The sequence below is a fragment of the Hyla sarda genome, chromosome 3, assembly GCF_029499605.1.
Source record: "Hyla sarda isolate aHylSar1 chromosome 3, aHylSar1.hap1, whole genome shotgun sequence".
NCBI lineage: Eukaryota > Metazoa > Chordata > Amphibia > Anura > Hylidae > Hyla > Hyla sarda.
Window position 1 is genome coordinate 430,645,745 of NC_079191.1, and position 27,251 is coordinate 430,672,995.

The 27,251-nt window shown below is 42.9% G+C and overlaps 1 protein-coding gene across 3 annotated transcripts in view; it reads right to left on the reverse strand.

The window, feature by feature from the left end:
• The window catches only part of COQ8A (coenzyme Q8A), an 85,292-nt gene that overhangs the window by 13,383 nt on the left and 44,658 nt on the right, over positions 1-27,251 (reverse strand). For all 3 annotated transcript variants that reach the window (XM_056568487.1, XM_056568486.1, XM_056568485.1), the window contains exons 4-7: positions 19,546-19,612; positions 15,574-15,651; positions 11,274-11,396; positions 490-575 (exon numbers count right to left, since the gene is read on the reverse strand). In XM_056568487.1, the coding sequence (XP_056424462.1) occupies positions 490-575; positions 11,274-11,396; positions 15,574-15,651; positions 19,546-19,612 (354 nt within the window). The remainder of the gene's footprint in view (positions 1-489; positions 576-11,273; positions 11,397-15,573; positions 15,652-19,545; positions 19,613-27,251) is intronic.

The window sequence follows — 27,251 nt, forward strand, 5'->3', positions numbered from 1 at the left end:
ACCTATACCCAGATAGGACAACCTATACCCAGATAGGACAACCTATACCCAGATAGGACAACCTATACCCAGATAGGACAACCTATACCCAGATAGGACAACCTATACCCAGATAGGACAACCTATACCCAGATAGGACAACCTATACCCAGATAGGACAACCTATACCCAGATAGGACAACCTATACCCAGATAGGACAACCTATACCCAGATAGGACAACCTATACCCAGATAGGACAACCTATACCCAGATAGGACAACCATATACCCAGATAGGACACTATATACCCAGATAGGACACTATATACCCAGATAGGACACTATATACCCAGATAGGATGTCTCTTAGTTGTTTTATAGGAGTCGAAGGTACAGTTCTCAGTACTGCAACACTTCATGAAATAAAAAAGACCAATATTCAGTAGACGTCTGCAGAAGGAAATGTTTTAACAATTTGGGAACTATAAACAAGAGTTATCACAGACTCACCATCATTTGCTTGATAGGCATGAAATCCGCGCTCTGACGCACCCGCTCAAAGATTTTCTGCAGCTGCGGATTAATAAAGGCGTCATCTGTACAGAGACAAAGGGGAGACAGAGATATAGGACATTAGTGAGGGGAACAATTATGTCTGGGACCCATGCCCGTCCCCCACACAATCTCCACCTTTCTGTATAAGCGGCGGTATGAGGGCTTATTTCTTGCGCCGTGATCTGTACTTTTTTTGATACCCCATTTGCATATGAAAGTGAAATTTTTTTTTTTTATATTTGGTGATAAAAAAAAACAACAATTTTGGACTTTTTTATGCTTACGCTGGTCACCGTACAGGATCATTAACATTATATTTTGATAGTTCGGAAATTTACGCATGCGTAGATACCAAATATGTTTATTTTTATTTTATTCTTTTTTACACCTACTGGGGGTAAAATGGGAAAAAGTGATGATTTACATTTATTGAGGGAGGGGATTTTTTTTTATTTTTACAATTTAATAGTCCCCATAGGGGACTATTTATAGCAATCACTTGATTGCTAATACTGTTCAGTGCTATGCAAAGGACATAGCACTGATCAGTGTTATCAGCGATCTTCTGCTCTTGTCTGTTGGACCTCCGACTAGAGCCGAAGACCCCCTGGAGACGGCCGGAGGCAGGTGAGGAAACCTCGGGCCACCATGCTGGATGATCGGATCCCCGCGGCAGCGTCGGGGGCGATCCGTTCATCCATTTTCGTGACCGCACTGACGCAGATTCAGTGATCTGTATTGATCATGGCATCTGAGGGGTTAATGGCACACATTAGCACGATCGCTGATGTGCGCCATTACCGGCGGGTCCCTGGCTGCTGATAGAAGCCGGGACCTGCCACGCATGACACGAGCACCACTCCTGTGCTTGAGGACGTAAATGTACGTCCATCCTGGTGCGTTAATTACCAGGGCGTACATTTATGTCCTATGTCGTTAAAGGGGTTAAATATATTTTCTATGCCGTTCTGTATTTCTCGGCTTAGAGAGAACTGTACCGCTACAAAAGGCTTAAAGGGGTACTTCGCCCCTAGACATCTTATCCCCTATCCAAAGGATAGGGGATAAGATGTCTGATCGTGGGGGTCCCGCCAATGGGGACCCCCGTGATCTCTGCTGCAGCACCCCAGACTTCTCTCCGTGCCGGATGACTGGCGATGCGGGGTGGAGGCTCGTGACATTACGGTCACACCCCGCTCGTGATGTCATGGTCATGCCCCCTCAATGCAAGTCTATGGGAGGGGCCGTCACGCCGCCTCCCATAGACTTGCATTGAGGGGGCGTGGCCTTGACATCACGAGCCTCCGGTGCTGCCCCCAACGCTCTAAACGAATGCCGGGTGCAGCAGGGAGATCGCAGTTGTCCCCAGCGGCAGGACCCCCATGATCTGACATCTTATCCCCTATTCTTTGGATAGGGGATAAGATGTCTAGGGGCGGAGTACCCCTTTAAAGGGAACATTGATGGTAGCATGTCCTATTATTTTTTTTCCTTCATTGTTAAAAGATGACGAATGATTCCCATCTAAACTTTTAAAAACCTAGCTTTCCCAGGGATCATTTAGAGGCCGGGTCTTACAGACAGAACAGCTGCAGAACATAACATAATAGACGGTAGCCGGAAATAGACCAGGACGCTTAGCGCCATTGTTGGGCAACAACCCACGAGAAGCCGCATTTATTCATCATAAATCTGCCAGGCTGCATGCCCCGGGTACTGTGCCAGAAGCATTTATTTATAATGCATCATAAGCAGCCGGCTACCAAGAGTGGAAATGTACTGAACAGAGTCTACTAGGAAGGGGGAAGAGGTCGTAACTAAAGCAGGGAGACATTCTGGGAAAACGGAGGACGGGCAAAGTAGGGGGTAAGTAGTTAAATTCTTATAGCTAGGATCAAGTAGCCTAGTTTTTCCAAATATTGTGCCTCCAGCTGTTGCAAAACTACAACCCACAGCATGCCCGGACAGCCTTCGGCTGTCCGGGCATGCTGGCGGGTTGTAGTTTTGCAACAGCTGGAGGCACAATATTTGTAGAACACTTAAAAAGGGGTATTCCATGAAAAAAAACATTGTTTTTTTTTTTTTCAAATCAACTGGCTCCAGAAAGTTAAACAGATTTGTAAATTACTTCTATTTAAAAAAAATCTTAATCCTTCCAGTACTTAGCTGCTGGAGTTCTTTTCTGTCTGACCACAGTGCTCTTTACTGACACCTCTGTCAATCTCAGGAACTGTCCAGAGCAGGAGAGGTTTTCTATTTGCTGCTACTCTGGACCGTTCCTGAGACAGACAGACAGAAGTGTCAGCAAAGAGCACCGTCGTCAGACAGAAAAGAACAACTTAACTTCAGCAGCTGATAAGTACTGGAAGAATTAAGATTTTTTTAATAGAAGTAATTTACAAATCTGTTGAACTTTCTGGAGCCAGTTGATATGGGAAAAAAAAAAAAAGAAGCTTTTTACTGAATACGCAAAGCGCAAAATCTAATGAATCTGGTGCAGTCTATGACTTCTTCGCCCATGGCTCGACAAATCCCAGGTGTCAGGACTGGGAAATGCGTCCTGGCGCCTAGTTTTTTTGCCTCAGCAGCAGTCATATCTGCTGACTGCCAGAGCACAGGGAAAAGGAGCGTAGGTGCGAGGTAAGTAGATGACAGGGGGATTAGCAGGGACGAGAAGCGGTGTATCCATCTATGGTGGTGATGAAGAAGAAGAAGAGCAGGAGCCGCATACAGCAGTCCCGCGAGGCTCTTTACTGCGCATTCCTCGCATCCCAGCGTACCGGGCTTCACTCATGAAGATGTGAAGCAGTCACGCCATGTTTTGTGCCTCCAAGACACTGATCAGGCTGGAGATCTATGCCCAACATCATTCAATAATATGCGTGTGCGATTTTTGGCCCGTACTGAAAATCTCGTCCTGCTGTAATATTCAGTCTGGTCCAAAAGTCAGCTACAGATTGAGAATGACGTTTTTGGAACATTGGATTGAATGGGGTCCAGCACAAATACTTTGGCAGGCGGTTTTCAGCTTCTTAAGATAGAGCTAAAGCTATGCTCCGGAGGGAAGAAACATGGTGTCAATGCACCCTTCCAATTGACTGAAAAAATAAAAAATAAATAAATAATAATAAAAAAAATAATAATTATTAATTCAAACTAATTTTATTTTATTATTATAATTATTATAATTTTTACTTTATTACTTATTATAATTATTTATATTTATTATGTGTTTATTATAATTATTTTTATTTACTTATTATAATTATTATGTACTTATAATTAATTATAATAAATAATTATAAGTACATAATTATAATAAGTAAATAAAAATGATAAATAATTATAATAAATGCAAACTCACGAACTTCAGGTGCTCCGGTGGGCTGGAAAAGGTGGATACATTCCTAGGAAAGAGTCTCCTAGGACTGTATCCACCGGAGCACCTGAAAGCTGAACTAATTTATGCAGGAAAAGTCATCAACTGCCGAGCCGAGAAGTTTGTGACGAATCGAATTTACTGTAAGTTCGCTCATCTCTATTTATAATAATTATAATAAATATAATTATTTATTATTATAATTTATTATAATTATTTATTATAATTATTTTTTATTATTTAATTATTATTATGTATTATAATTATAATAAATACATTAATTTATAATAATAATTATGTATTTATTATAATAATTATTATTATTTATTTATTATAATTATTTTTTATTTATTATAATTATTATTAAACAACCACCAACAACAACCGGGTAGAACTTGAATACACTCTACAGCAGTACTCAATGTCAAGAGGAGGCTGCAAAAGCATAGAAGATTTTAGTGTGAAAAATGTAAAAATTGGCATAATCCAAATGTAATTAGGACCTTGTAAATCCTTTGGGGAGGTAACAAAGACTCCCCGGTTATACATAATGTCTTATAGTCCGGCACCAGCCATACACAAGCTCAGCCGGTTTCCGCTCTCTTATCTGCTTAGGCAGGAATAGATTTTGGGTCACTCCGCTCCCCGGCTGCTGGCAGGAGAAGATGGTAGAAGTCTGATATGTAGGAACATGAAGAGCTGGCACTGGAGCAGAGTGTTCCTTCTCAGTACAGCGAGTCCACGGGAAACGGCGAAGGGGATTTCAATAATAGGAACCGGGCTGTGGAATTCACGACAGTCTTCTACAACAGCAGCTGCGGCCGGATCAGATCGTGTGGTCATGTTTCTAGTGTCACTGGCCACTTTATTAGGTACACCTGTTCATGTGCTTGTTAAATAGCTGATCAGCCAATCACATGGTATTTAGGCATGTAGACATGGTCAAGACAACTTGAAATTCAAACAGAGCATCAGAATGGGGGAAAAAGGATTTTTAAGCGACTCTGAACGTGGTATGGTTGTTGGTGCCAGACGGGCCAATCTGAGGATTTTACAAACTGCAGATCTGCTGGGATTGTAATGCACAACCATCTCTAGGGTTTACAGAGAATGGTCTGAAAAAGAGAAAATATCCAGTAAGCGGCAGTTGTATGGAAAAAAAAATGCCTTACTGATGTCAGTGGAGAATGGGCAGACTTGTTTGTGATAACAAAACAGTAATTAAAATAATCACTGGGTGCAATCAAGGTCTGCAGAATACCATCTCTGACCACACAACAAGTCCAATTCTGAAGCAGATGGGCTACAGCAGCAGCAGACCACACCAGGGTCCAGAATTTGGCATAAACAACATGAAAGTATGGATTCATCTTTGTATCAGTGGGTCAGGCAGGTGGTGGTGAAATGGTGGGGGACATTTTCTGGGCACTTTGGGCCCCTTAGTACCTATTGATCCTGGTATAAACACCACAACCTACCTGAATATTGTTACTGGCCATGTCCACCCCTTTATAACCACAGTGTCCCCATCTTCTGGTGATACTTCCAGCAGGATAATGCCCCATGTCACCTTATACAGGACAATGAGGTCACATGATGTCATTTCACACCGGACAATGAGGTCACATGACTCCAATGGCCTCCACAGTCACCAGATCTCATGCTATAGATCACCGCTGGGATGTGGTGGAACTGGAGATTCTGATCATGTCCATATGGGGGAACCGTGTGATGTCATCATGTCCATATGGGGGAACTGTGTGATGTCATCATGTCCATATGGGGGAACTGTGTGATGTCATCATGTCCATATGGGGGAACTATGTGATGTCATCATGTCCATATGGGGGAACCGTGTGATGTCATCATGTCCATATAAAGGAACCGTGGGATGTCATCATGTCCATATAATGGAACCGTATGATGTCATCATGTCTATATAAAGGAACTGTGTGATGTCATCATGTCTATATGGGGGGACGGGGACTGTGTGATGTCATGTTCATATGGAGGAACTGTGTGATGTCATCATGTCCATATGGGGGGGGGGCTGTGTGATGTCATGTCCATATGGAGGAACTGTGTGATGTCATCATGTCTATATGGAGGAACTGTGTGATGTCATCATGTCCATATAGAGGAACTGTGTGATGTCATCATGTCCGTATGGGGGAACTGTGTGATGTCATCATGTCCGTATAGAGGAGCTGTGTGATGTCATCATGTCCATATAGAGGAGCTGTGTGATGTCATCATGTATATATGGAGGAACTGTGTGATGTCATCATGTATATATGGAGGAACTGTGTGATGTCATCATGTCCATATGGAGGAACTGTGTGATGTCATCATGTCCATATAGAGGAGCTGTGTGATGTCATCATGTCCATATAGAGGAGCTGTGTGATGTCATCATGTCTATATGGAGGAACTGTGTGATGTCATCATGTCCATATGGAGGAACTGTGTGAGGTCATCATGTCCATATAGAGGAACTGTGTGATGTCATCATGTCCATATGGAGGAACTGTGTGAGGTCATCATGTCCATATGGAGGAACTGTGTGATGTCATCATGTCCATATGAAGGAACTGTGTGATGTCATCATGTCCATATGGAGGAACTATGTGATGTCATCATGTCCATATAGAGGAGCTGTGTGATGTCATCATGTCCATATAGAGGAACTCTGTGATGTCATCATGTCCATATAAAGGAACTGTGTGATGTCATCATGTCTATATGGAGGAACTGTGTGATGTCATGTCCATATAGAGGAGATGTGTGATATCATCATGTCCATATAGAGGAACTGTGTGATGTCATCATGTCCATATGGAGAACTGTGTGATATCATCATGTCCATATAGAGGAACTGTGTGATGTCATCATGTCTATATGGAGGAACTGTGTGATGTCATCATGTCCATATAGAGGAACTGTGTGATGTCATCATGTCCATATGGAGGAACTGTGTGATGTAATCATGTCTATATGGAGGAACTGTGTGATGTCATCATGTTCATATGGAGGAACTGTGTGATGTCATCATGTCCATATAGAGGAACTGTGTGATGTCATCATGTCCATATAGAGGAGCTGTGTGATGTCATCATGTCCATATAGAGGAGCTGTGTGATGTCATCATGTCCATATAGAGGAAATGTGTGATGTCATCATGTCCATATATAGGAACTGTGTGATGTCATCATGTCCATATGGAGGAACTGTGTGATATCATCATGTCCATATAGAGGAGATGTGTGATATCATCATGTCCATATAGAGGAACTGTGTGATGTCATCATGTCCATATGGAGGAACTGTGTGATGTCATCATGTCCATATGGAGGAACTGTGTGATGTCATCGTGTCCATATAGAGGAGCTGTGTGATGTCATCATGTCCATATGGGGAACTGTGTGATGTCATCATGTCCATATAGAGGAACTGTGTGATGTCATCATGTCCATATAGAGGAACTGTGTGATGACTGTCAGCCTTGGTGCATTTGGGATTCCAGAAAACATCCCTAAAACCAATCCCCTGATCTTGGAAAGGAAGAAGCTGTCTGACAACACGGAGCTTGTATATATCACCGACAAAGTAACGTCTACAGGGAAAGGTTGCTGAGGCAGCCAAATGGGAAACTCAACACCAAAATAAAAAGATATCAGCAACAATAAATTATGAAACATAGCAAAACTTTATTAGGGGTCTCATAAAACATGACCTTAATTAAAAGAGCAGAGTGCACAAGGCTGGATGAAATGGCAGGAACATACAGGCTGGGATAGATGGTATAACCTAGAGATAGCTGACAAATACTGATAGAAGGGAGATACAGCAATCTCAATAAATAACCCAGAATTGAACACACAACAGCAAAAGAAGTCAGACGAGAAAACATTTACTACCAAAACAGAGCCATGTATTACCTGCACCTTCCCCAACGCACGTTTCACAGCGAATGCGCTTTGTCAGGGGGCGTGAAGCGCATTCGGCGTGAAACGTGCGTTGGGCCCGTATCAGCCTGTATGTTCCTGCCATTTCATCCAGCCTTGTGCACAGGTCATGTTTTAGGAGACCCCTAATAAAGTTTTGCTAGGTTTCATAATTTATTGTTGCTGATGTTCTCTGTTGTTTTGGTGTTGAACATGGAGTTTGTCCATCACCGGGTCAGTACAGATCGAAACCTGGGACGTAACTACAGGACAACTGTGAGAAAGCATCTAGGAGAGTCTAAGCCATAACAAAAACAAAAGACTGAAAATACCACTTAAGACAAGCACAGCGATCACCATGGCAACCAGTGAAATCACGGTATTAAGCGCCAAAGAAACCTTAACGCTCAGCGTCCTGACCCGGGCCCCTCTACAGGAGACCGCTGCCATTTCCGTTCCTCGCCGTCTTGTGTGTGAAGGTAATTTCGGAGCGAATATTGGAGAACTGCAGGGAACCAGCGGGGGACACAATCGTGGCTGTAAACACAGAACGGGGGAACATTCTGCTCGGATTAGGAGCCGCTCACCGGCAGCTTCGGAAAAAAACATTTACAGCTCCCAAATTAATTATGCTGAGGGGTGTTTTTCCACTGATTATATGACATGGGGCCAAACTGGGCCACAATAAGGTCACCGAGGCTCCTGTGAGTGTACGTAATACAAGATTTGGGAGGGGGGGGGGAGGGATATAATTTTTTTTTTTTTTTATATATATATATATTAACCCTTTAAAGCAGTTTTTTTTTCCCAACCAGTATGACTTCTGCCGTTGCAAAACTACAACTCCCAGCATGCCCGGACAGCCTTTGGCTGTCCGGGCATGCTGGGAGTTTTAGTTTTTCAACAGCCGACGGCTCACTTGTTGGGAAAGACTACTTTCAAGGTCTGGCTTATTATGGGCCTTTTCTTGCCTTACATAACATTCATTTATTTATATAAAATGTACTTATTTTAATTACATTTATTTAAATGTATTTAAACGTATTTACTTAAATAAAATGAAACACTACCGAATATTAGATTTTTATTAAAAGGCTTTAATTTTGTATTATTTTTTATTTAACCTGTTGCCGTCTAAGGATGAGCCAGCTCGTCCTGAAACTGCAACCGTTGTATGGAGCGGGCTCCCGACTCGAGCCCACGTCATACCGGTTGGCCCCCAGCTGATTACTGTAGCTGGGGCCGGCTATTAACCCTATAGATCGCCGCTGTCAAAGTTGACAGCAGCGTCTAAAAGGGACATTTAAACCATCCCTGGTGGTCCAGTGGGGTGGATCACCGCCCATCATCCCCCCCCCCCACCCCAGCGTGATCGCGGGGTGGCGATCCACTGCTGAGGTAGCCGGTAGGGGGCTTACCTCTCCTCCTGTGTTGGCTGCTGCGCTGTGAATGATAAAGCCTGGCAGGACCAGACTTTTATCAATCGAGTGCAGAGCACACAGATCAATGTGGTTCTATGAAACCACATTGATCTGTATGAGGAATCTAATGATTACTCCTAAAAGTCCACTAAGGGGACTAAAAGTGTGGGAAAAAAAAGTTGAATAAGAAGTTTAAAAAACAAACAAAAAAACACCCATTAACCTCTTCCTTTTTAAAAGTTTAAATCACCCCCCTTTTCCCAAATTCCATACAAAAAATATGTAACCAAAAAAGACCAAAAAAACAAACAAACATATGTGGTATCGCCACGTGCATAAGTGACCAAACTATAAAAATATATCGTTATAAACCGCACAGTCAATGGCGTATGCGCAAAGAAATTCCAAAGTCCAAAATAGCGTATTTTTGGTCATGCAAAAATGAATCAAAAAGTCTGATCAATACAAAAATTGTACCGCTAAAAACTTCAGATCACTGTGCAAAAAATGAGCCCTCATACCGCCCTGTACACGGGAAAAAAAAAAGTTATAGGGAAGATGACAATTTTAAATGTATAAATTTTCCTGCATGTAGCTAAGATTTTTTCCAGAAATAAGAAAATCAAACCTATATAAGTAGGGTATCATTTTACTCTTCCGGACCTACAGAATAAAGAGAAGGTGTCATTTTTACTGAAAAAATTTACTGTGTAGAAACGGAAGTCCCCGAAAAGTTACAAAATTTTGTTTTTTCTTCAATTTTGACGCATTATTATTAATATTATTATTTTTTTTGGTTTCGCAGTAGATTTTTGGGTAAAATGACTGATGTCATTACAAAGTAGAATTGGTGGCGCAAAAAATAAGCCATCATATGGATTTTTAGGTGCAAAATTGAAAGGGTTATACATTTTTAAAAGGTGAGGAGGAAAAAAACAAAGTGCAAAAACTGAAAAAAGCTCGGTCCTTAAAAGGGTATTCTGGTGCTTAGACATCTTATCCCCTATCCAAAGGATAGGGGATAAGATGCCTGATCGTGGGAGTCCCACCGCTGGGGACCCCCGTGATCATGCACGCGGCACCCCGTTTGTAATCAGTCCGCTATCCCGCTATGATAGCTATCACACCCCCTCCCGTAGGCTTGCAATGAGGGGCGGAGCGTGACGTCACACGGGGGCGCAGGCGTGATCACACACGCTGCCCGCCCTGTGATCGCCCGTAATCAGACCCGGAGCGAACACGCTTCAGGGACTGATTACAAACAGGGTGCCGCGTGCATGATCACGGGGATCCCCAGCGGCGGGACTCCCACGATCAGGCATCTTATCCCCTGTCCTTTGGATAGGGGATAAGATGTCTAAGCACCGGAGTACCCCTTTAAGGGGTTAAATAATCTAAACCGGAGTTTTTACTTTATAATTTTTTGGGTGAGGTTATTTTGCCACGGGGCAGGTGTATGCATATATACTTTATATTTGCAATTTGTATATTTTAAAAGAAACAAAATAACAAAACAAAAAACTGTTACACAGATCATGGTAAATGACCCTATTAAACAGTATCATGGCCCTAGAATATATAAGGTCTCTTCTTACTCTTATCTCTTACTGCTGATTTGACACCCAGTCACCTCCATGGGCAACACCACAAATGCCGCTCCATTTTCTAGGGAAGGGTTCTCCAACCTGTGGCTCCTTAGCTGTCATAAAACTACAACTCCCATCATGCCCTAACCACCTGTGGTTCCCCATCTCTTACAAAACTGTAACTCCCATCATGTCCTCCCAAGAGCCTTCGGCTGGGAGTCGCAGTTTTGCAACAGCTGGAGAGCTGCAGGCTGTAGGAGAACCCTGCTCTGCAGTATATGGCGGCCTTTGAGAACGAACATCTGCACATCCTGTCCCAGAATACCGAACGCTACGATACGGCAAAACACTGCGCTGATGAAAGGTCTTGCGAGCTTTTGGGGAGACTAAATCGCTATGGTGACTTTACCTTGAATGCTCAACATCTGTCCGAGCTTCAGCGCAGCGCCGCGGACCTTACACAAGGTCCTCACGATCCGCTCTGCGTTGGCTTCTGATAGGAAGGGGCTGGAGTCCATGACAGATTTTTTACCTTAAAAAAAAAAATTAAGTAGAAATTTAAATTAATAACTATAAATGAATATATACACCAGTGAAATGAATAACATGGATTATTGGGTTACAATGGCGTCTGTCCGCGTCTGGTCAGAGTGGACCCCCTGTCCACCACCTAAAGTATCTACAATAGGAATCAGAACTGGACCTATGGAAGATGGCGGCTGGTCCGATAGATGACGTTCTCCATCATGTGGACGGCAGGGTGTGTGTGCGTCACTTACCTGGAGAAGAGATGGCGCCAGGATGAATTATGGGAAGAAGACAACATGGCGGGCGAAGTGTGATGGGCAATGTTCTGCTGGAGATCTTGTGTCCTGGAATCATGTGGGGGTTACTGTAACTCGTACCACCTACCTGACCATTGTAAATACCAAATCCCCCTCAAACTGGAAAGATTGGTGGGCACTTGGACCCTTTAATTTTCACCCAATAACGTGCCAAATCTTGGAAGACCTATAAAGTGACGACAATGCCATACAACTGTCCATAACCTGCCGGGCCGCGCCAAACAAGTGGGAGCCACAGCTATGCAGCTGATACCGCGCACATAAATCACTGCTGTTTACGCAGAAACAATCCGACTCAACAGACTCACAATAAACAATAAGCCGGGCCCACGCCAGCAGCCGCACAGAGGGCACATTCCTGGGCGCTGCCCTGTACCAAGCTGGGTAGAGAACAACCTAATGGAGCTGAGAGAGGTCACGGTATCAGTCGTCCATTTCAGAGGCTGTATTGGGTTTCTGTCAGTGAATCCAGTTCTGAAAAGATCCGACAACACAGATGCCTGTGATCATACGGAAATTTGGGGCAGGTGCCCGCTTTGGTCTATTTCCAATAAACAAGCTACCAGTGCAAAAACTGCAGAAGGTACTAGTCATCGAGGTCTTGTGGTAAATCAGAAAGATCTGGGGGCAAAAGGGGGAAAACTAATGGGAATTTCCTTCAGAAAACAATCTGGACCCTCAAAGTCTTTCAAGCTCAGGACCCTTAAGGGTCTATTCACACGGCGGAATTCCACCTCATATGAAAGCCCAATACGTTGACGCTTCGGAATTTCCGCTTGCGGAAATTCCGAAGTGTCAACGGAAGGGCAGAATCCCATAGAAGTGTATTGGGCTTTCATATGAGGCAGAATTTCGCCGTGTGAATAGACCCTTAAGGGTCCCTGCAAGTTGCAGTTGTCAGAATACAAACATTAGGCTACATAGCTATTTGAGCCTTAAGGAGGTCACATGAGACAGCTGTGTAACATCCATAAAGGATTAAAATGTATTCAAAACAACTGGTACCAGAAAGAAAACTGATTTTTATTATTTATTTAATTTATTATTTTTTCTATTTTTATTATTATTTTTATAATTATTATTATTAAAAATTTTTTAAGATCAACTGGTGCCAGAAAAAGATTTGTAAATGACTTCTATATAAAAAATATTTACCCTTCCAGTACTTATCAGCTGCTGTATACTACAGAGGAAGTTGTTCTTCAGATTTGTAAATTACTTCTAAAAGTTACTGTAAAAATCTTCCAGAACTTATCAGCTGCTGTATGCACCAGAGGAGGTTGTGTAGTTCTTTCCAGTCTGACCACAGTGCTCTCTGCTGACACCTCTGTCCATGTCAGGAACTGTCCAGAGCAGGAGAGGTTTGCTATGGGAATTTGCTTCTACTCTGGACAGTTCCTGACATGGACAGAGGTGTCAGCAGAGAGCACTGTGGTAAGACTGGAAAGAACTACACAACCTCCTCTGGTGCATACAGCAGCTGATAAGTTCTGGAAGATTTTTACAGTAATTTTTAGAAGTAATTTAGAAATCTGAAGAACAACTTCCTCTGTAGTATACAGCAGCTGATAAGTACTGGAAGGGTAAATATTTTTATATAGAAGTCATTTACAAATCTGTCTTAGTTTCTGGCACCATTTGACCTTATTAAAAAAATAAATAATAATAATTAAATAATAAATATAAATAAATAATATTAATGACTTCTTATTCTTATTTATTATTAGAATATTTTATTATAATGTATTCTTATTAATTATTTAATAAATAATAATAATTCATTATAATAAATAATTAAAAAATATATAATAAAATATATAATATTTTTTTATTTCTTTTTTTTTTTATTTACCCCTTTAAAACACTGGGCACATAACATGCGGCAGCTTCAGGAACATTTTTCCTTGCATGGAGGTCATAAATAACCTTATGCACCCGTCGGGTCACAGCTGGATGGAAGAAAAGAGGAACCATTTTCCAGACAAAAAGGTTTCAAGGTGGAGAGGAGCAGATTTGCTTCAATGTGCTATGTAGAATAACAAATACAAGTCGTCTAACCGGAGCAGACGGCACCAGCTGGACGACTTGGGATCTGGTGTGTGTGATGTCATTAAGGGCTTAACAGAGACTTGAAGATCTTAAGTGTAAAAGTAGCAGTGAGGAAGTATCCACCCCACCCCCCCACGAGCCAACTAAAGATTAAAGTAACACCACAGCATAGGTTACATCCACGACGGGTGACCACATCTTTGAATGGGAATGTTGGGAGACTGGTCTGAAGATGGACGACAACGGGACCGGCTGTGACCATAAGGGTCCTGGAGAGTTCACAGCAAGAGATTATAAAGTATAAGTGGCAGAAAGGAGGATTATGTGGATCAGTAAGAGCAGCGAGACACTAATAAAGAGCAGACACTTAAAAGGGAACCCGCTACAAGGAGAGGCCGGGAATAATACAGATGAAATATCGGGGCAACAGGACCACCAAACCGGCCTCCAAATCCTAATAGATATGAAGAGAGGCTGGTGGGTGTGCATGCTCTTGCCTTGGGTGCTGCAGGGGGGTGAAGGCACATACACGTGTATTCAGCTGTCAGAGGAGAAAGAAAACATCTGCAGGGAGCAACAACATCTGAGGTTGTGCAAGCGGCTGGGCACAGAGTCAAGTGCTCGCTTGGTCGCCAACCCACAGTGTTTTCGCATTAGATAAAATCATCATGTCAAAGAGAACCGATGAACAGTGGAGGAATATATTTTTATTTTTCCAGTGTTTCCCAACCAGTGTGCCTCCAGCTGTTGCAAAACTACAACTCTCAGCATGCTATGCAGTAGTTGACATGGTCTGGGCAGTGGATGGGAGACCAACAATGCTCAGAGCAGTATTTCCCAACCAGTGTGCCTCCAGTTGTTGCAAAACTACAACTCCCAGGATGCTGTTGTGGCAAAAAACTAGGCACCAGGATGAATTTCCTAGTCCTGGCTCCTGGGATTTGTGGAGCCATGGGCGCAAAAAAAATAAAAAAAAATAAAATAAAATTTAAAGTCATAGAATGAGCCAGATTTATTAGATTTTGCGTTACTTGTGTTTCCAAAATGATGTGCCTCCAGCTATTATTGCAAAACTACAACTTCCAGCATGCTAAGCAACAGGTATCATGGTCTGGGCAGTGGATGGGAGACCAAAAGCAATGCTCAGAGCAGTGCTTCCCATCCACTGTGCCTCCAGCAGTTGCAAAACTACAAATCTCAGAATGCTAAGCAGTAGCTGACATGGTCTGGGCAGTGGATGGGAGACCAACAATGCTCAGAGCAATGCTTCCCAACCAGTGTGCCTCCAGCTGCTGCAAAACTACAAATCTCAGAATGCTAAGCAACAGGTATCATGGTCTGGGCAGTGGATGGGAGACCAACAGCAATGCTCAGAGCAGTGCTTTCCAACCACTGTGCCTCCAGCTGTTGCACAACTACAACTCCAAGGATGCTGTTGAGGCAAAAAACTAGGCGCCAGGATGCATTTCCTAGTCCTGACGCCTGGGATTTGTTGAGCCATGGCCAAAAAAAAGTCATAGAATGAGCCAGATTTATTAGATTTTGCACTACTTGTGTTTTCAAAATGATGTGCCTCCAGCTATTGCAAAACTACAACACCCAGCATGCCCGGACAGCCTTCGGCTGTCCGGGCATGCTGGGAGTTGTAGTTTTGCAACAGCTGGATGCACCCTGGTTGGAAAACACTGTGCTAAAAGATGAGAGAAGATCTACAAGGCCTGTCAGGCCACATTCAGACTAGTCATGGTAGTTTGTGCTGAAATGGTGGGGGTCTGCAGGGAACATATTGCTCTCATATCGTGGCTCCTCACTCACCATCGTTTTCCGTTTTCGAACCCCAGCTTTTCTTTGCCACTTCTGCCAGCGCTCCAATGCCCAGACCCACTGCCAGTCCTGGGGAGAAATCAAAATTTACACATTTATGTTATATAAACAGAAGACATCTTTAAAGCATTTTTATCAGAGGGCAGCATAGGATAGAGGAGGAGACGCGGAGCTTGGGGATAGTTTTCTATGATTTTATTTCGTTTTTCAAACATATTAAGATGTGGTGCCAGGACTCCAAGAATGCCTGCCAGTTCTGTTACTTCACCGACTAAAAAGTCCTTGAATCTTTCTTTATGAGTGGATGGAGAATGCAGGACTCACAGGCTTTGTTTATATGTGGGCAGGAAAGCAGGATACACAGGCTCTCTCTATGATTAGGCATCGAAAGCAGGACTCACAAGCTCTGTATGAGTGGTGGGAGAAGCAGGACTCACAGGCTCTCTCTATGAGTAGGCAGGGAAAGCAGGACTCACAGGCTCTCCGGGTAGGTGAGGTAAAGAAGGACTCAGGCTCTCTATGACTAGGCAGGGGAAGCAAGACTCACATGCTCTCTGAGTAGGCGGGGAAAGCAGGACTCACAAGCTTTCTGAGTAGGTGGGGAAAGCAGGACTCACAGGCTCTCCGAGTAGGTGAGGTAAAGAAGGACTCACAGGCTTTCTGAGTAGGTGGGGAAAGCAGGACTCACAGGCTCTCTACGACTAGGCAGGGGAAGCAAGACTCACGGGCTCTCTCTATGAATAGGCAGGGAAAGCAGGACTCACATGCTCTCTCTGAGTAGGCGGGGAAAGCAGGACTCACAGGCTTTCTGAGTAGGTGGGGAAAGCAGGACTCACAGGCTCTCTCCGAGTAGGTAGGGAAAGCGGGACTCACAGGCTCTATGAGTGGGTGAGGTAAAGAAGGACTCACATGCTCTATGAGTGGGAGAGGTAAAGAAGGACTCACAGGCTCGCTCTGAGAAGGCGGGAGAAGCAGGACTCACAGGCTCTCTCTGAGTAGGTAGGGAAAGCGGGACTCACAGGCTTTATGAGTGGATGAGATAAAGCAGGACTCACAGGCTCTCTGAGTGGGTGAGGTGAAGAAGTACTCACAGGCTCTCTCTATGAATGGGCAGGGGCAGCAGGACTCTAAAGCTCTCTTCTGGCAGCCATTTTATTACATGAATATATTGGGGGGGGGGGGGGATAATTATATATCCCAGAGCTCAGCGTCCTTCCCTTTCTAGTTTCCTGCTATCAGATACAGACGAGACAAAGTAAAGCATACGTGTAATCATTTACTAAAAAATAATATATGCACAAATCTTAGCACCCTAAAACAGTGCCCCCCACCTGCCCCAACACACAAACTTGAAGCTTCCCAACTGTTGTAAAACTACAGCACCCATCATGTCCGCTCCCTCGCAGTACACACAGCTTCACCGCTTTATGCAGCTTTTGGGCTCATGTCTGAGCACAGAACTATTTTAGGTATTTTATCCCCCTTATAATTAGTAGAGGAATCTCTATGATCACAGGGGCCGCAGCTGCTATTGAGCATTGTCCGTGCACATTATCTACTAGAAGGCCCCCCGTTGTTTTATAGATTCCTCAGACGATAACACAAACAAGTTACTAGAAAAGACCTTTAGAATAGAGAAAATAACAGTGATCACATGACCAGGTGGTGGAATCTTTAACCATGAGATTAAAACATTCAGATTTATAACAAATTTTTCTTTGTTGCCCAAACCAACCAATCACAGCTCAGCTATCATTTTACCAGAGCAATATGAAAAATCAAGGCTGAGCTGTGATTGGTTGCTACGGGTAACAAAGAATTTTACTATAAGACGGTGCCCCCTTTCTGGTTACCAACAACTTTCAAAGATTAATTATTAATTTACTTATTTTAATATAAAACACTAATTTAATGTAAAAATTTTTTTTAACATTTTTAAAAGTTGTCAGGAGGAGAAATAACTATAAAAAGTACTGGCAGTCACGATAGGATGACTTTTTCATTTTTCTTCAGCTCACTTTGCTGTGTAGACTGAGACAGAGTGTGCAGAGTTATCTCGCTATTGGAGAGAGTGAGCTTACAACAGCTTTATTGTACTGCTTGGTTCCTAGATCATACGGGAAGGAAATGTGGGTCTTCAAAATGGACGACCTTTACTTTCAACCAAATAAATTCTTAAAAATAAAACATAACAGATCATACTTGAAACCCTTCCCACGGCAACAATTTTTGTTAAAGTATTAGCGTAGTCTATTTTCTCTGACTTCAATATTGTTCATTTTTAGATATGATACTTTATAATTGAATTTTGAATACTTGGGGTTTTTATTAATTAATTTTTCGCCACTTTTTTTTTTTTTTTAGACCCCTACAGAAAAATGTCTTCTACAATAAACTACAATAATAATTCACTAAAGTACATTGTATTGTGGTGGCCAAGACTTGGCCACAATCACGTCATAAAGGAGGCCAAGCTTTCTAAGCACCTAGATCAGTGTTTCCCAATCTTTGGCTGTACGTGTGTGCTGGGGGTGTAGTTTTGCAACAGCGCGATGCCCAGGGCTCAAGTCCTGCAGGAACATGCAGGAACTGGGTTCCTGCACTTTTTTTCACAGCAGGAACACTGTTCCCATTAGCAGGAGTTCTGCAGGACCAGTTTTTGAGTGGAAATCTTGGGTGAGTTCCTGCACTTTTTTTCCTAGGACTTGACCCCTGGCGATGCCACTTGGTTGGGAAACACTGACCTAGATGGGCGCAGCTATTAACAGCAGAATTAAGGGTGCTAAAGGGGTTGTCCGATTATGTACAACTTATTCCCTATCCACAGGATAGACGATAAGTGTCTGACCAATGGTGGGGACCCCCTTTGATATCCAGAACGGGGCCTGTCTTTTACCATTTAGCGCTCCGGCCCCCACCTCTCGAGCTGAACTGGTCTCGGAGCAACGGACCGCCCCACCAATCACCAACTGAGACTGGGAAATTGCTGCAGCTGATTGGAGCAGGCCGTTACAACGGAGAACTGTTTGTCTAGGAAGGTGAGGTCCCGAGCGATCCCTAGTAAGAGACGGTCTAGTTCTAGAGGTCGGGGGGTCCCAGTGGTCTTACCCCCACGCAACGATCAGACACTTACCCCTATCCTGTACTCCTGTTGTAACCTTTTTAAAGGGGTTCTCCTTAGACATCTTATCCCCTATCCAAAAGGGTAGGGAATAAGATGTCAGATCGCGGGGGTCCCCACAATGTCAGCTGCGGCACCCCAGACATCTGGTGCACGGAGCGGACTTGGCTCTGTGTCAGATGACTGGCGATGTGGGTCGGATGCTCGTGATGTCACGGTCACGCCTCACTCGTGACATCACGGCCACGCCCCTTCAATGCAAGACTTGCGTGACGAGCCTCCTGTGCTGCACCCAACGCTTTAAACAAACGGCGGGTGCAGCAGGGATATCGCGGGGGGTCCCCAGCGGCGGGACCCCCCGTGATCAGACATTTTATCCCCTATCCTTTGGATAGGGGATAAGATGTCTTGGGGAGGAGTACCCCTTTAAGTGCCTGGGATCGGAGTCATCTCTGGCAATTGTTGACCGCTGTAATACACAGCCAGTACCCTCTAAGTACGAAGCGGGCACAGCTCCTGAGATAGGTGCTTGTCCTCCTAACCAGGTAGATGGCAGCCTGCAGAGACATGCCGCAGAGGACACCTCCCTGATGTCCTGGATAAAGGAGATCCCTATCTATCGCTGCCGATCAGAAGTTCTATGAATGGAGCACGAGGCAGAGGAGTCCTTATAAAGCTGGAGATGTGAAAAACGCTATTAACGTAATCGTCACGCTCGCTTTTGCAACCCCGATAAGGCGATAATGTAACGCGCAGAGCAAGTTCTTATACAACTCCTCTGATCTCTTGTAGCTTTTGACCTAGTTGTCTAGAAGCGTTCAGCCGCAGCGGAATATCATTACCTCCGAAGTTTGCCAATCTCCCGATCCGTGTCACTGGCACTTTCCTCTCACGCGCTCGCTCACTGAGCTGAAAAAAAAAAAAAAGGATCTTATCAAGAAGGAAGAAGGAGCAGTCATCTATGCAAGGAAACAAGTTAGAATGTCCATAGTGGAAAAAAAAATTAAATAAAAAGGAAAATTCAAGGCCGATGGGCTTTACGCTTGCTCTGGCTTAATGCTTGCTCTGGGGGCAATAACTACTACACACCGGTAAAGTTTTATCATCTACTGCACCTTGCAACTTTACGATATCAATACATGAAGGCAAAAAGGTTTAAATGTGGTGCATACTGGATATTAATAGTAATAGTATAACAAATATTCATCACAAATCTCACAACCAGCAGACAACTTTTTGAAAAAGTTTACTTTATGGCAGCGTTTCCCCAATCAGGGTGCCTCCAGCTGTTGCAAAACTACAACTCCCAGCCGGCCCGGACAGCCAAAGGCTGTCCGGGCATGCTGGGAGTTGTAGTTTTGCAACAGCTGGAGGCGCCCTGGTTGGGGAAACAATGGGCTAAGCTGAGGGCATGGAACATAAAAATCTTGCACAATTATATGGCGGACACCCCAGGAACAGGAGAGACAACCGTCAGCGGAACAAACATTCGTCTGACAGCGATAGCAAGTGTATGGGCACCTTAAGGGATACACCAACCATCAGTTTAAAAAAAATAAAAAATAAAAATACTAAATAATAATAATAATAAATCATAATTCATAACCACCATCATAATAATCATAATCAATAATAATACATAATCAGAATAAATCATAATCATAATCATCAATAATCATAATCAATAATCATAATAAATAATCGTAATAATAATGATGCAGAGGTATATAGCACTACTTACACCCGCCCCTGTACTTAAACCTGGGGGTTGTAGTTTTTTTTCACGCTGGGGGGTTGCAGTTTTCCTGGTTAAAGGGGTACTCCCGTGGAAATTTTTATTTTTTTATTTATTTTTTTTATTATATCAACTGGTGCCAGAAAGTTAAACAGATTTGTAAATTACTTCTATTAAAAAATCTAAATCCTTCCAGTACTTATTAGCTGCTGAATACTACAGAGGAAATGTTCTTTTTGGAACACAGAGGTCTCTGCTGACATCACGACCACAGTGCTCTCTGTCCATTTTAGGAACTGTCCGGAGCAGCATATGTTTTCTATGGTGATTTTCTCCTAATCTTGACAGTTCTTAAAATGGACAGAGATGTCAGCAGAGAGCACTGTGGTCATGATGTCAGCAGAGAGCTCTGTGTTCCAAAAAGAAAATAATTTCCTCTGTAGTATTCAGCAACTAAATAAGTACTGGAAGGATTAAGATTTTTTAATAGAAGTAATTTACAAATCTGTTTAACTTTCTGGCACCAGTTGATATAAAAAAAAATGTTTTCCATGGGAGTACCCCTTTAAGCAGTTCCCAGAATGCATTGCTTTCCCTCAGTCCTTCCAGTCCTCCTGTCAGTTCCCCAGCCAGTGCTATGCAGAACATCTCTTCTTACGGCAGACTACTGCATAATCATTATGGTTGCAAAAACTGCTGTATTCATTCCCTGTCTGCTCCTCTGCCTGTGGCATTGCCCAGCACAAGGCAGCATGCTGTAAAACACACCTCATTCTTATAGGACAGGGAGATGGTAATGTAGCTATAGGGGCTGGTCAGAGTTGATGACATCACTCAGGGGGCGGGGTTAGAGCTCAGAGACCAGATCCAACCACGCCTCCTGAGACAGAAGAGGATAATTTATTGTCTCGAGTGAAATGGAAAAGTCAAGGAACTTCTGAGACACCACCACACTGACAATGAGAGGACAATACAACTTCCTGTCAGGGGAGAAGGAGGAGCCAGGGAGCTGCTAAGACAACACCACACTGACAATAAGAGGACCGCACAACTTCCGGTCAGTGAATAATGCAAAAGGATGCTAAAGCCAGTACAATTTTCGATAACCCTATATCAGTAAGTTCTATATCTTGGGGTGATATTTACATAGAACTTTAATTTTCTAAAACCGGAATACCCCTTTAGGACCAACAACAAGTCACCAGAGGACCTGTCAGCACAAAAGTTTTACCAAAGACGACGCTACCTTTAAAAGTGAACTTGTACCCGCTCAGGTTCTCTCCATTGTCATGTATCAGCCATACATAAAAACCAAAAAGGCGTAAAAACAACAACACCACCTCCACCTTCTGCCCTCAGCCGTGACAGCATGAAAATGTCACAGGTGACGCCAAGGTCAGCCAAATGCATAATACACGGTGATCCCACATGAAAAGCATCAGGCACCATTCTCACCGCTAGTAAACACTCCCGGAACGTGACGGAACTTGAGTAACTATTTACAGACATCTGATTCTGTACAAAGAAAGCATTAAAAAAAAAGTTAATATAAAGTGGAGAACGGGGGATAAAGCCGCCAGGCGTGGTATGTATATGACCGGACTTCGTTCTGTCCAGAGGGGTAACTTAAAGGGGAACTCCAGTGGGAAAAAATAAGTTTCTAAATCAGATTTGTAAATCACTTCTATTTAAAAATCTTAAAGGGGTATTCCAGGCTAAAACTTTTTTTTTTATATATCAACTGGCTCCGGAAAGATAAACAGATTTGTAAATTCCTTCTATTAAAAAATCTTAATCCTTCCAATAGTTATTAGCTTCTGAAGTTGAGTTGTTGTTTTCTGTCTAACTGCTCTCTGATGACTCACGTCCCGGGAGATGTGCAGTTCCTATGTGGATATTCTCCCATCATGCAAGGGATATTATCCCATCATGCACAGCTCCCGGGACGTGACATCATCATTGAGCAGTTAGACAGAAAACTTCAGAAGCTAATAACTATTGGAAGGATTAAGATTTTTTAATAGAAGTAATTTACAAATCTGTTTAACTTTCCAGAGCCAGTTGATTTCTAAATTACTTCTAAAAATTACTGTAAAAATCTTCCAGAACTTATCAGCTGCTGTATGCACCAGAGGAAGTTGTGTAGTTCTTTCCAGTCTTACCACAGTGCTCTCTGCTGACACCTCTGTCCATGTCAGGAACTGTCCAGAGCAGGAGAGGTTTGCTATGGGGATATGATTCTAATCTGGACAGTTCCTGACATGGACAGAGGTGTCAGCAGAGAGCACTGTGGTCAGACAGAAAAGAAATTCACAAATGTTTCTGTTTTATACAGCTGCTAACAAGTACTGGAAGGATTAAGATTTTTTTTTTTAATAGCTGTTATTTACAAATCTGTTTAACTTTCAGGTGACAGTTGATTAGGAAATATTAGTTTTTTACTTGTTCCCACCAGAGTTCCCATTTAAAGGGGCACTCCGCTGAAAACATCTTATCCCCCTATCCAAAAGGATAGGGGATAAGATGTTAGATCGTTGGGGGACCCCTGCGTTCTCTGCTGCGGCACCCCCTGCATTCGGTGCTCAGAGCGAACTCGGCACCGTGCAGGATGACTGGCAATGCAAGCCGCCACGCCCCGTCCATTTGAGTCTATGGGAGGAGGCGTGACGGCTATGTACTAGCCGTCACGCCCCCTCCGCTAGACATGAATGGAGGGGGCGTGGCATGACGTCACGAACGCGGAAGCCGGCCTGGAGATCTGCGGGGGTAAGATGTTTCCAATGGAGTACCCCTTTAAGGTCTTGGGCCCCAGTGAGAAATTTTTGCCAGGGCCGACCCCCCCTGTCGGGGGTCGGGGGTGATCTTAAAATTGTGAACACCCATCTGTTTCAAAACTACAACTCCCAGCATGCTGGGAGTTGTAGTTTTGAAACAGATGGCAGTCCACAGTATGGAGGCCACCGATGCAGATCCTACTCCTGGGATTAAAGGGGTACTCCGGTGGAAAACTTTTTTTTTTTTTAAATCAACTAGTGCGAGAACGTTAAACAGATTTGTAAATTACAGCTATAAAAAAAAATCTTAATCCTTCCAGTACTTATTAGCAGCTGTATACTACAGAGGAAATTATTTTTTCTTTTTGGATTTCTTTTCTGTCCCGACCACAGTGCTCTCTGTCCGTGTCAGGAACAAATCCCCATGGCAAAACATATGCTGCTCTGGACAGTTCCTAAAATGGACAGAGGTGTCGGCAGACTTTCCTCTGGAGCATACAACAGCTGATAAGTACTGTAAGGATTAAGAATTTTTTTTATAGAAGTAATTCACAAATCTGTTTAAACTTTCTGGCACCAGTTGATTTAAAAAAATAAAATAAAAATAAAAAGTTTTCCACCGCAGTACCCCATTAATGGCCCCCTCAGGTTCCATAGGGCTCAATAGAGAGGAAAATCCACTCGTGCATGTCCCTTTTCACTGAAGTCTATTTAAGTTCATGACAAAACCATGCGTTGCGACAGGGATGGCTGCAAATCCTGTCAGGCATTTAGGGACAGCCTTACATTGAAGGCCTCAAGATCTGAGACAAACAGGTTGCTATGCATACACTGCCTGGCAACGGCAATGAAAAAGGCCTCGTTGTTAGGCAGCAAGTCCTTAGCAACCAGACGTGACTCAGCACAGTGGACTGGAGGCGTAGTTTGGCAGCAGTCACGCGGTGTCACCACTTCGCCAATAATCAGATTTTGCCTTAAAATACGTTCCGGCAGATTCCTTTGAAATACAAAAGAAGAAAATCATTAACTGCTACGCGACGTCAACGTCTCCTCTCCGTGTTTATGTCATATTGTGTCAGTGCCAATATATACAGTACTTTGGCTCATGAAACGGAATGGCCGCCGCATGAACTCTACATTGACTGGTTAGATCTCTACTGACTGACACAAGAGCTCAGGTCTGGGGGGAAAATAATCAAATATCCTAATACTGGGCTTAGGAATCACAAGGTTGGTGTTAGACGACTTTATCCTGTATTATACTCCAGAGCTGTACTCACTATTCTGCTGGTGGGGTCACTGTGTACATACATTACATTACTTATCCTGTACTGATCCCGAGTTATATATCCTGTATTATACTCCAGAGCTACACTCACTATTCTGCTGGTGAGGTCACTGTGTACATACATTACATTACTTATCCTGTACTGATCCTGAGTTATATATCCTGTATTATACTACAGAGCTGTACTCACTATTCTGCTGGTGAGATCACTGTGTACATACATTACATTACTTATCCTGTACTGATCCTGAGTTATATCCTGTATTATACTCCAGAGCTGTACTCACTATTCTGCTGGTGGGGTCACTGTGTACATACATTACATTACTTATCCTGTACTGATCCTGAGTTATATCCTGTATTATACTCCAGAGCTACACTCACTATTCTGCTGGTGAGGTCACTGTGTACATACATTACATTACTTATCCTGTACTGATCCTGAGTTATATCCTGTATTATACTCCAGAGCTGTACTCACTATTCTGCTGGTGAAGTCACTGTGTACATACATTACATTACTTATCCTGTACTGATCCTTAGTTATATCCTGTATTATACCCCAGAGCTGTACTCACTATTCTGCTGGTGGGGTCACTGTGTACATACATTACATTACTTATCCTGTACTGATCCTGAGTTATATCCTGTATTATACTCCAGACCTGTACTCACTATTCTGCTGGTGAGGTCACTGTGTACATACATTACATTACTTATCCTGTACTGATCCTGAGTTATATCCTGTATTATACTCCAGAGCTGTACTCACTATTCTGCTGGCGAGGTCACTGTGTACATACATTACATTACTTATCCTGTACTGATCCTGAGTTATATCCTGTATTATACTCCAGAGCTGTACTCACTATTCTGCTGGTGGGGTCACTGTGCACACACTTAAAGTTTTGAGCAGAAGCTATATATTTTGTCTATTATAAGGGGGTACTACAGTGTTTAAAAAACGTATCCTCTATACACAGAGGTCGGAACCCCATGATTTACAGAACGAGGCTCCGAAGTTGCCCTACTGCATGGATACACAAGTAAAGCGTTTGCCTCTCTGGTGCATATATTATATAGTGTTTTCCAGCCAGGGTGCCTCCAGCTGTTGCAAAACTACAACTCCCAGCATGCCTGGACAGCCGTTGGCTGTCCAGGCATGTTGGGAATTGTAGTTTTGCAACAGCTGGAGGCACCCTGGCTGGAAAACACTGCCTAGGAAATACATAAAAAGTAGTTTCCTAGAAAACGTAAAACCTTGGACCCAGGCCACAACCCGTATATAAACCAAACCAACACAGGCATCGGATGGCCGGGCGGAGCATCACACAACCCCGTAACGGTGAATCGCGTCTCGCTAAGTTTTCACACCGTGCTCAGCACCGCAGACATAAATGATGTGGCACGGGGGACGTGCGAGCTCACATGTATCCACAACGCTTTTCACAGAGTCATCAGGCTTCACAGACCTGGTAATCTGCCCGGCACGTACAGGGCTTTAAAAATACAACCCACAGGGCTCGCAACCCCAACATCACTCAGCAGATTTATTGGGAATAGTGGGGAGAGACTTTATGGAAGATCGCTGACTAATACGAAGAAAATAAAAATAAGTTATTTAACAAAAAAATACAAAAAGAAATAGAATAGTTAAGATAACATTTTTTTTATATACCATTACTAAAAACTTTTATAAAATTTTGTTAAGAAAAAATAAAAATAAAAAATAAAAATAGTTTAAGGGGTACCCCAGTGGAAAACTACTATTTATTTATTTATCTATTTTTAAATTAAAGGGGTATTCCAGGCAAAAACTTTTTTATATATATATCAACTGGCTCCAGAAAGTTAAACAGATTTGTAAATTACTTCTATTAAAAAATCTTAATCCTTTCAGTACTTATGAGCTTCTGAAGTTAAGGTTGTTCTTTTCTGTGTAAGTGCACTCTGATGACACCTGTCTCGGGAAACGCCCAGTTTAGAAGCAAATCCCCATAGCAAACCTCTTCTAAACTGGACGTTTCCCCGAGACAGGTGTCATCAGAGAGGATTTAGACAGAAAAGAACAACCTTAACTTCAGAAGCTCATAAGTACTGAAAAGATTAAGATTTTTTAATAGAAGTAATTTACAAATCTGTTTAACATTCTGGAGCCAGTTGATTTATATATATATCAATTGGCTCCAGAATGTTAAACAGATTTGTAAATTACTTCTATTAAAAAAATCTTAATCCTTCCAGTAGTTTATAGCAGCTGTATGCTACAGAGGAAATTATTTTCTTTTTGAATTTCTTTTTTGTCTTGTCCACAGTGCTCTCTGCTGACACCTGATGCCCGTGTCAGGAACTGTCCAGAGCAGGAGAAAATCCCCATAGCAAACCTGGACAGTTCCTGACATGGACAGAGGTGTCAGCAGAGAGCACTGTGGTTAAGACAAAAAAAGAAATTGAAAAAAATGAATTTCTTCTGTAGCATACAGCCGCTATAAAGTACTGGAAGGGTAAAGATTTTTAGATAGAAGTCATTTACAAATCTGTTTAACTTTCTGGCATCAGTTCATAAATATATAAGTTTTCCAACAGAGTACCCCTTTAAATTTAACAAATAAAAGAAATAGTAGGATCCCAAAATGATAGGGGATAAGATTACCCCATCGCGGGGGTGCTGCCGCTGGGAAACCCCAAGCAAGGGGTCCCAGCTGTTGATAAGGGATAAGTTGTAAACGCAGCAGATGTCCTTTAACTATT